At 34.8% G+C, this 11,397-nt stretch overlaps 2 protein-coding genes across 2 annotated transcripts; both read left to right on the top strand.

Moving 5' to 3' along the window:
• Positions 1 to 1,003: 1,003 nt before the first annotated feature.
• LOC132546631 (endoribonuclease YbeY-like) lies at positions 1,004 to 3,220 on the top strand. Its single transcript, XM_060210352.1, has 3 exons — positions 1,004 to 1,213; positions 1,856 to 1,990; positions 2,379 to 3,220. Exons 1-3 carry the CDS (start codon positions 1,004 to 1,006, stop codon positions 2,535 to 2,537), a joined length of 504 nt encoding a protein of 167 aa, XP_060066335.1. The 3' UTR covers positions 2,538 to 3,220.
• Positions 3,221 to 5,906: 2,686 nt separating this feature from the next.
• Positions 5,907 to 9,013, top strand: LOC132546612 (uncharacterized). The gene is made up of 3 exons (XM_060210335.1): positions 5,907 to 5,973; positions 8,314 to 8,493; positions 8,858 to 9,013. The coding sequence occupies exons 1-3, from the start codon at positions 5,907 to 5,909 to the stop codon at positions 8,911 to 8,913; spliced, it is 303 nt and encodes a 100-aa protein (XP_060066318.1). The 3' UTR covers positions 8,914 to 9,013.
• The last annotated feature ends 2,384 nt before the right edge of the window (positions 9,014 to 11,397 follow it).

Raw genomic sequence — 11,397 nt, 5'->3', positions numbered from 1 at the left:
AGAGAAATATATTACCAGAATATTGTTATTTGTGCGCTCTTCGTCTAGATTATGTCCCGTTTTGACTTTTGTGCATTTTTGATTAATTATATTTCGACCTACAACACTGTATTCAGAAAGGTACTATTGACCTGTATATGTACATGTACGTACACTAACCGGATTTTGACTGGTCATTTAATGGTCAAATTATTGTAATTACAGGATAAACAATATATAACAGAATGGCGATGTATTAATATTATCATTACCCTCAAAGAATACACACATGCTATCCTAGAACCTCTAGTGTTGATCATCGCAATGCGTCAAATATCTGTGTGTTATAGCGGCTATGTGCGTTTGTATAGTGACGTTATATCAATGTGTCATTTTCCGTGATAAAACTGCGATATCAAGGCTATTTATATAAAAACACAGGCGTGTTTACTCAGCTATTTCTATATACAGATATAACTGCTATGTGTCATACAAAACATCCTTCCAAGATCTCTGAACATTTTTATATGCAGATATAATTGTTAAGTGACATTCGTCTAAATACTAGATGTACTTTCTTCCAGGTTCTCGGTGCATTATGTGCATCGTATGAAATGTGCATATACATCATGTTCCGTTTTTATCAACACATGGTTTTATATGATGAGCATTTTTCCCTACGTGCTATGTATCCTAATTTCAAAAGTTATTTCCTGTTTTATAAATTTTCCTATGATATGCATGCACTTAGTGAACTTTTACAAATGAAAATCAAATAATTTAGATAAAAAAAATACAAAATTTGTCAATGGATTAATTTCGTCCTGATATATATCTTAGCATGTCTTTTGATTAATTCATTACTATTACTATCATTTTTAACAGTTTATTTTTTCCGACTGTTGTCCGGCTCTAAATTTAGACAATTGATATGATGTTTATACAAAAACCAAAAGGAGCTCCGAATGTGTAAACCCTACTTTCGCTTTACGGACCACATGTTTATTTTTTAACTGTGAACGAGATGTCTGTTGTTATCCAAAACCTTCAGAGGTCAGTCAGATTAGACCTGAGACGTATGGAGAGAGACGTCCGTTATTTGCGACGCTTGATGGAGTTGACCAGCTTCCATCTGGGTATCCAATGCGTTGAAAACGATTACATAGCAGAGGCGAATCTGACTTACAGAGGAGTCGAAGGAACAACCGATGTTTTAGCTTTCCCACTTATCGAGGTAAGTACGTGGTTATAACTGGGTTGTACATAAACGTTACAATATATATATATATATAGGATTACATTGAATATTTGTATTGGTTTACATGCGAATCTCTAACTGGAGTACATGAAAATCCGCGTGTTCCAAATGACACACTACCGTAGCAATGCCAAGGAACGTAGAGTGTGTACACAAATACTGTAAGTGGCAGTCAGTGTGACAGTATTTATAGCAGAAAGGATTATATTGAATACGTCCAGATTTGATTATACAATACTAGTTAATAAATGCTTTTTAAAAAAACATCATCGATGAATCTATTTCAATCATAAATTCTTATCATCGATTTTATCTTGTACTTGTTTAGAAAGAACTTCAGAATTGCGAAATGACAATATCAAAATATTAAAAAAAAAAATGAATTTAGAAATATAATTTACGAAACCTTAAAGATCGTTTTATTAACTTAACTGTATTTTCAATATTCCCGAAGGCTAAACTCTTACAAGTTATTAGTTCTCACATAGATATGTACATATATATGTATTGGGGAACGCACGGGTATAAATCAGAAGATCTTTGGACATATGGCGATGTACATGAGTGCATTTGATGTGTATTTTACATATTGCAGCGTTAGATATTCTATATTCGCAGGATATGGAGCCGGGAAAACCTTTGCCCGAGATCACTGACCCGGATAGTAGAATATTGGGTGACCTGATGTTGGGAATCCCTTATATACACGAACACGCCGTGTTTCACGGGGAACAATTGGAGGAGACACTAAATGTAAGATGTATGTTAGTTAGTAGGCGTAAAATATGGAAGTATCATATTTTGTGTTTTGACCGACCAACCTGGTTAAGATTAGATAACACTATAACAGGATATCAGATAATATATATAGTAAAATGGATGTAGCCATTATGGATGAGAAAAATATACACTTATTTACATGGCGCTCAAAAAATGATGCTCATGCAAACAAGAGTTTTGAACACTTTAGTGAACGCTTGGAATTATATCCTAAACATAAGTTTTTACACGTGATGGGTTGTTAATTATGTACCTTTATTCTAAGACAAATGACGTATGAAATTGAGAAAAGATATTATCGAAACATTAATATTTTAGATACTAAATCTGAATTTAATGGAGTGTTGTGTTTTACACGTAGGTGATGATTCTTCATGGAATGTGTCATTTGATTGGCTACGACCATGAGACGAAGGACCAATGGGAACAGATGTACAATAAAGAGTTAAAGATCCTTGAGCGGTTCAACAAAAGAACAGGATATAGCTGCAAACCTCTTTTAGGGGTAGGGCATGGATGAAACATTGAGACATTCACTGTCATTTGTAACCACCATTTTCTGTTCACGGGAGACTGGAAACAATATTGTTCCTGAACATTTGAAATATGTTCAATTTTAGTGGTGCACAAAAACGGAATGAATGATTAAACCAATGAAGTTTGATGTAATTTCAACCAATAGAGTGTCGTCAACAACCAAGCCAAGACATGAAAGATAGGATGCAAATATTATACATAGCCTATTGCATTCAAGGTTGACTGCTCAGGCCAATAGTTTGAAATTGTCAAATGGCGCAAAGCTTCGGAACACTTCTGCCTTTATCTTATCTAAATGTTGACGGTGTCGGTAATTGTTAAATTATTAATGAAGTGATTCCATGGAGTGATATTTCTGATATTTTCCATGTTATAGTATTTCTGGAAACGAACAATATTTCAATAGGCTGTTGACAAATAACCCCATAAAATCCAGCAAAGCTAATTCAAACGTACTGTCAAAGGAATACAGACCATGAACATGTACTAGCAAATCATATGCTAGACCTTGTTGCATGCCTTCATCATGATCATTATAAATTTATATCATTTTTATTTTCTTGATTTCTTGACAAATATATCATTAAAATACTTTGATGCAGTTTTGAGAAACTGTTTCGTTCACATTTATTGTCACTTATTGGCACTGTTAACAAAAACCCTGTCGCGTCTCAATGTCATTTTCTTGTTGTATTTGATGTTGTAAGGCACGGTTTATGTTTTGATAACAATACTCTTTCCAAGAATAAGAAATGTGTTTTTTATGAGGAGAGAGACGATTGTTTTGTACATGAAATGAACATTTAAAATACGCATTTGTTTTTACTGATGCAAGTCCAAACGTGTCATAAAAAGTCAAGATAAAATTGATACCTCTACCTTCATCGTTTATGTTATCCTTTGTTGTTGCAAACCAAATAAGCAAATAAATAAACACATATCTAAAAACGAAAAGAAGAAATGCTTCAGTTTAAGCGAATCTACAAAACTCTGTTGATAAAATGCTATCCCAAAATATCCCTACAAAGATAAGTTACAACAGATAATAAAAACTACAAGAAATATGTATTTATAATCTATGAATTCTCGATTTAATGCCATGAAGCAGGTACTGTAAATCTTTATATTTGGCGAATACGCAAATGATGGACTATTAGATATATATCAGTAACCGGGTTGTCAGATATATATGTACATAATTTCAAGGGATTTGAATTCGCGATTGACTCTCCTCGAGTATTAACCCGAAAATAAATCCAAAGCCAAATTAAGTGATTTACAGCAGCAAACATTTCGCATTAAGTCCGTAAGCAAATCAAGAAAACTACCGACATTTTAACAAAACCATAACCCAAACTCAAATTAGATAAAACATGGACAGAGTATGAATCTAGGTGTGCCGGAAGAGTAAGTGTCTTCTACTTCACCGGCGACAAACATAAATTATATCAAACTTAGCATGTCACAAAGAAATAGAACATTTCACAATGAGATCATTAGCATACACAGGTATAACTTTAAAAGTATAGATATAACATGTAATTTAACAAGGAAACAGATTTATATCACCATAGAAACGAAAACCCGGTGAGTATAGACTTAATCCTTCATACATGTATATCAGCTTAATCCCTACGTATAAAACCCCATATCTCATTGCCTCATTATTCGCTGTCATTGTGCCCGCTGTTGCCTTGTATTTCAGATTTATAACATATGATACCATTTAATCTGTCTGACCCCGGTAATTCAAAGGCAGGTTAGAAATATCCATTGTAAGCGAAAATGTTCTAAGACAAATGAAACGAAATTGGGGGACATTCTTTATGATTTGACATATCAGATTGTTTCAGTGGCAACAGTTTTTCACAAACTGCTTGATCAACTGTTATTAACCTGATGTATTCGATGTCAATCCTAGTATGATATGCTTAATAATAATCAAGATATTATTGTCACGGAAGTAATTCATTTTCTATGTTTTCAGGCTCAAAATCTGATTCATTATGTGACATAACTTGTTGCTCATTCGCATATTCATGTCATTGGTTTATTTTTGGATTTATTGATGGCATGTCGGAAATGTTTACGGTTTAAGAAATTTTAACAATAAAAATAGAGATTTGTTAATAAAATCTTAATTTAGATAAAAAAAAAACAAAACAAAAAACAAAAAAAAAAAAAAAAAAACCCCAAAAAAACAAAAAACGATGAAACAAAGTAGAAACAAAAGAAACATTTATACGGGATTTATTGAAAAAGTCGAGGAATATAAGACCAGGTGTTCATGAAGGCTAAGTGTCTTCTGCTTTATCGGGACGAACAGCGATGCATTTTTGGCCTATCCACGTAATTAATGTCAAGTTCTCAAATTTGGACAAGGTTGATCAGAATGGAATAATTAATCTGGCAAACTAATGAGCTTAGAAAATATTGTACAAAAGACAGACAAGTGAATAGCAACTGTTTGATTTAAACGTATTTTATTGCACACGCGTAGCAATAGGATTGGATACAGCTTATATAAAGCCCTTTCCAAACATATTAATACACACACATTACATATAATGTATAAGATATAAGAACAATGAATCAATTACAAGTTACAAGAGAGAGAGAGAGAGAGAGAGAGAGAGAGAGAGAGAGAGAGAGAGAGAGAGAGAGAGAGAGAGAGAGAGAATGTGGGGGTTGTATAACACGAGCTTTATACTTTGTATATATGTAGATCATGCATCTGCTCCTTTTCTATCCAAGAAGAGAAATAGGCGATACACTGTCCACATGCCTAAACTCACAACTTGTCAAAACCTGTTCCAAGCCAAACAGTGATCTAGAGGTAATTACGATTCTGAATCATGTAAGTAATCTGACTTTTCTGAGTTCATACACTGCAAAAGTTTATCAGAGTGGTTTTCCTGAACTGTCTCTCATGGTAGGCACTAATAAAATAAACTGTAAAATAAATAAAGATATAACTTAAATAGATAAAAAAATAAAGTAATGAGTTTGCAAGGTAGAGTCAAGAACTGTGATAGTTACACAACGCTAACGCTGAAACACGTTGGAAAAAGTCGTGATCGGGCTGATGATAAACACCATCGTATAGAGAAATACGAGCGCACTAATGTGAACATGTGGAATCATGTGGTGCCTTGACATATCGAATTGGACCGCTTGTGTAACCTTTAAGTGATACTGTAACACGGTACACAACGCTAAGCAGAGGCGTGAAATGGCGGATTAAGACCGAAAAGCGCTGTATCCCGTGGCTGCCCGCGTGATGATGCTGCTGTCCTCCGGGTACATATATTGTAATGGTTCCTGTTGCTGCACAGTTGATTCTCAAACGACAATGGAACACACAAAGAGAGTACTTACTGCGGTTGTCTTGGTTGTCCTCAGTGTAACACTCGTCTTTGGTAAGTCATGTTTTTTATCATTCCATATTTATAAACAAACAAATGAGAACAGACATACATCCAGCACAGTACAAACCATTAGAAGGGAAATGCTAAGTGGTTTTCCGTGTAAAACGACAGTACCGAAAGAATCCAGTCGGTCATTAGATGAACAGTCAGTTACCATTGTTTGTAAAAGAACACATTGCAAACGTTTTCTAAATTCAAAATGTGTTTGCAAGTAATACATCAATCAGAATTTGAATTATAAAATGCATGCTATATGTTACGTTTGAAATTGCAAACATGGTATATGGCGACAACAAACTATTCCGTGAAAATCATAAATGTGATCTAAGTTATGCACAGAAGGCACGAAAGGAAGTTTGGTAATTAAAACGATATTTGTCGAGGAACTCAATGCGTACTGAGGTAGAAATTTAGATATGGTGTTACTAAGAGAAGTAAGGGTGTACTGACTCCTTAACGATCCGTCTGGCTTTAATTATGTTGTCCTTTTCTTGAAAGCATGATTTTATCCATTGATAGTAGTAATATAAATCAAATGTCGACGTATTGGTGGTGTTGTATATGTTATATATATAATTTGACGAGGCCGATAAAAAAATGATGTGGATAAAGCTATGTTTGATATCGGAAATGGAGACACGATTAATCGAATGAATAAATGAAGAAATAAATCACCATCATGGCAAGTTGTAATGAAATGGACAAAGGTACGTTTTCTATTGCAAATGGATATACGAAATAGATATATAGATAAATAAATAAATAGATATAGATCACCATCATAGGCAAGTTGTAATGAAATGGACAAAGGTTTCTATTTCAAATGGATATACGATTAATGGAATAAGATTCAATAAATAATTAAATACAAATCGTCGTCATATGAAATTTGAACATTTTCATTATATTTGAAATATTAAAATGTGTTATTTCGTTGGTAACCATTGCTTTCGAATTTTTAATCCCCGAGGTTTGCCGCAATTTGGATGTTGCATTTTAATACATACACATGGAGTCGGCTTTAGTTGGAAAACATTCAACAGTAAATTATATTGAATTTAGGGGCTTTTGAACTTTCCCATCGGGTTTTGACAAGTTTTTTCGACAAATTTGATTTTCCTGTCACCTCCTTTGTTTTACCCTTCAAGCCCTTAGCATCACTGGCGAGTCCCTAGAAGGACGAAACAGATGAGTCTACTGTAATTTATTCTTAATGTGTAATGCTTGTACTGTTCAGTTGTGTGTCTTGGATGTAATCAATAAGAGCCGACACCCTACACTTTACTTGGATATGAACACTTGCCTCTATTTAACCCACCCAAACCCTGAAAGAATCACCTTCGACCAGAAATCTAACACTTTCTTTACACTTTGTATTATACAAACCCACATATCTCTCTATAACTTATCGGTATTCTTTAGTGAGGAAAATAATCATCTATATTAATGTAATAGATGATATTTTCAAAATATATCTTATGTACATACATATGTTATGTACTCGAACAAAGGGAGTAGCTTGTGAGAGGATGTTATGTACTCGACAAAAAGGGAATAACTTGTGAGGGGATATTATGTACTCGACAGAAGGGAACACTTGTGAGAGTATGTTATGTACTCGACAGAAGGGAATAACTTGTGAGATGAGGTTATGCACTTGACAAAAGGGAGCAGCTCGTGAGAGTATGTTATTTACTCGACAGAAGGGAATAACCTGTGAGGGAATATTATGTACTCGACAGAAGGGAACACTTGTGAGAGTATGTTATGAACTCGACAGAAGAGAATAACTTGTGAGAGGGGGTTATGTACTCGACAGAAGGGAGTAGCTCGTGAGAGTATGTTATTTACTCGACAGAAGGGAATAACTTGTGAGAGGATGTTATGTACTCGACAGAAGGGAATATCTTGTGAGATGAGGTTATGTACTCGACAAAAGGGAGTAGCTCGTGAGAGTATGTTATTTACTCGACAGAAGGGAATACTTGTGAGAGGGGATTATATACTCGACAGAGGGGAATAGCTTGTGAGATGAGGTTATGCACTCGACAAGAGGGAGAAACACGTGAGAGGATGTTATGAACTCGATAGAAGGAAGTAAGTGGTGAGAGGATATTGGTATATACACCACATGTACCTAGGAAGATGATGTTTTTATGTACTCGACAGAAATCAGTAGCTTCTGAAAGAATATTGTTACTTATTCGAGAGAAAGATGTAGCTAGTGGGTGAATATTGTTTTGTACGCTACAGAAGGAAGTTCAATATTGCTATTTTGGGATAATCAAGAAAGTCATACTGTTTTGGTTTCATGTAATTTTATTCTTTCAGGTACGAGCCAAAACGATGCGACAGACAACAATGACATCACTACAGTAAGCCCTAGTCCAGCCTCGTTCTTAGATACCTTATTGAATTCACTGACGGGATACCGTATCTCTGGTATATCGTCAAAAACATGCAAACAGATTGGAGGGATGTATATAACAGCCAACTGCATTATCATAGCACGTATGTTTTCCAGATGAATGTTGTCGAGGTGTTGGAAGTAAATGATGTTCCCCGTTATACAAATCCATACACTAAAGAGAAAAGCATGGACTAACACAAATATTGCCACTCGACTCATCGATAAAACTCTATATCTAAACATGGAAACACAAATATCTAATGGTTCATCATAGCATATTTCATGTTCATGAAATGCTAGAACACTTGGTTTTCAAAAAATATATGCTGTACTTTACATTTTTAAATGAAAATTGCCTCATGAATATCGTAACATTTTTTTCATTATTTGTAGTCTGATTTCAAATTAATTTGATAGAACGGTACATATGTTCTTTGTCCTGTTAATCTGTTTCATCTCTTCCAGCAGCGTCTCCTGACATGAAGACAGGAACTTTTATCAATAAATACATTGGCGGTTAGTGTAAGTGAACCGTGAACAACTAACGACGGGCAGCGGTTGATGTAACAGAACTATGGGCCATGGACGGCGGTTGTTGTGCAATGGACGATATGGTTTTTTTCTTTTGCAATGCTTTGCACTTTCATATATTTGATTCACAAATAAAAAATGTGTATCAAACGCGTTATCTGATGTTTCTTACCATGACGTCATCAGGAACAAATCGCCAGTTGGTGTAGTATTTTGACCGATGATATTTTCTAGTATTCAATTTCTAATTTATTTGGGTAAAACAAGCACAAACTATCTAGAACATTTTCATCCTTATATTCGTTTGGCCAAACGTTAGGGCCATGTCTTAGATTGGGCTTTATTTTGTTCTAAGTATTAACGAAAAAGATTCTATGACAACCCAACAGGATTTATAGGAGTGTTTTTAGCATCTAACGAAAGTATGCACAGTCGATAGGAAAAGATATACATAGAACAAAAAGTGTTATATCATTTTAAAAGGACGTGCACAAACAAAAAGCATTCTAAAAATCTAGAATTATGTTTCACTGTCTCGTATAAATCGATACTTGTTCAAGAAGATGAACTAATTAAAGAGTTCTATTGGGTATCACAAGTAAACATTTGATAAAGCCACTATGCTTCGCTCAGATGTTTTTTGAAGAAACCTCTGACAATCATGAATCAATGTAGCCCATGATTTCCCAGGTGTTTGGCACTTTGGAACCCATGCATTTACCTTTTGTCAGAGATAGCCCCACATTTGATCGACTGGCTTCATACCTTGTCATTACGCCCGGTTTAGACCCTGCACTAAACGAGAAACGACAAATGGCTGACATTAAAACTTAAAAACAGATAAAAATTATTTACCTGTCTCATATTAGCCTGAACCATTCCAGAAGCTTGTCATCTTCCATCCTGTCTATTTTTGACAGTATGAAAACGTTGGGTGAATTGCTTGGTGGAACACGGCACTAAACACAAAAAAGAGACATAGCAACACAACAAAATAACATGAAAAATGTTGACACGTCACCAAACCAGAATATGTATAAGTACTTAGGATATGACCAAATACTTGTAGATACATACTCTGAAATAAAAAATACTCTAAAATTACGTATGTTTTAGATGCTGATTTCTTTTCTCAAACATCATTATTTCGCAGACACTTGATTTCGTGGTTACATATAGGTCAACACATCTACTTATACTTAGGAATAAAACGCGCAAAGGGGAAATTCTGTTTTGGATTGAAGTATTGTAAAGTGAACTGAAATAAAATGTTAACACTTGTTTTATTAGTATAACGGGAGTGTCACCTACACTTATATCCCACTAAAGTGAAATTTCAACTTTCAAAATGGCCATCATGTTCCCTGATATCTACAAAAAAATAATATTCGTTATTAACATATTTGTCAATATTCTAACAAGAAAGATAAATGATAGATTTAAGTTGGTTTATACATTCATCTACGTAATCTTTAATCCAGTTGTGAGTGCCGATAGTTTCAAATTTCGTAGTCACCATCGTCATTGAAATGCTGACTTAAGTAGTCAGCTGCCAATGATATTTGGTAGATGCCATATGATATTGTCCGAAGGTATTCCTTGTCTAACTTTGGAAAGTCACATTGATCCGCAGTAGCATCTAGTTTGACAAATAGTGACTTCGCCCTTCTGGTAGGATGTGGTCCATTTATCAGAAGTTGTTGGGAATAATAAGGAGCTCTTTCATTTTGGCAGCCAGCGCCCTATCCTTTGCGTCTCTCTCTTATGTTCTAACATACATGGGTCCTCGGATATCTATTGAGACGAGGTGTTACTATCCTAAGGAGTACTTCGATGACAGTAGTGTTTTGAAAAACGGCTTTTGAATTTTGAATCGTCAGTGATATGACTTTGGATTTGGTTATAGATCTATCAATGTTGCGTCTGCCCACATTTCCGATAAGACGGCATATTTGTTGTCAAACCAAGTGATTTTGCTCCAGAATATTTGCTCTAGTAAGATGTTCACATCCAAGGATCAAAGGAAAAATGGCTATTTCTAATACTTTTACCATGAGAATGAAATGCTTTTGATATACTAGAAATTGACATGTTGAATTCTGTTTCCATGACATCTCCGTCTTCTTTTTTACTCAAAACAACAGTAGTGCATCATCCAAGTTTGGAGTGTAAATACCATTGCCAATAGTGGATGAACAGTAAGAAAGAATTTTAAGAAACTGTGTTCTTGTCCAAACTGTCCAGGCTTTACAATCTGCATCATCCAGTGAGAACGCAGAGAAAATAAACGGACCATCTTTGATGGCATATGTGATATCTCCAAAGATCACTGATGATTTCCTTTGATTTGTAAGGTAGGTGGGAAGTCAATATTTCTTTTTAACCAGTGCTAATTTCAACGTTATTGTTAAGATGTTTCCCTATCGGATGATGTGAACAAATAGAAAGTACCAAGGAAAAGCGCTTGGGCAATA

The sequence above is a fragment of the Ylistrum balloti genome, unplaced genomic scaffold (genome assembly GCF_031769215.1).
Source record: "Ylistrum balloti isolate Yb309-2 unplaced genomic scaffold, AGI_CSIRO_Ybal_v1 Utg369898, whole genome shotgun sequence".
Taxonomy (NCBI): Eukaryota; Metazoa; Mollusca; class Bivalvia; order Pectinida; family Pectinidae; genus Ylistrum; species Ylistrum balloti.
The sequence above is the reverse complement of the archived record's forward strand: the minus strand, read 5'-3'. Positions and strand labels throughout refer to the sequence as shown.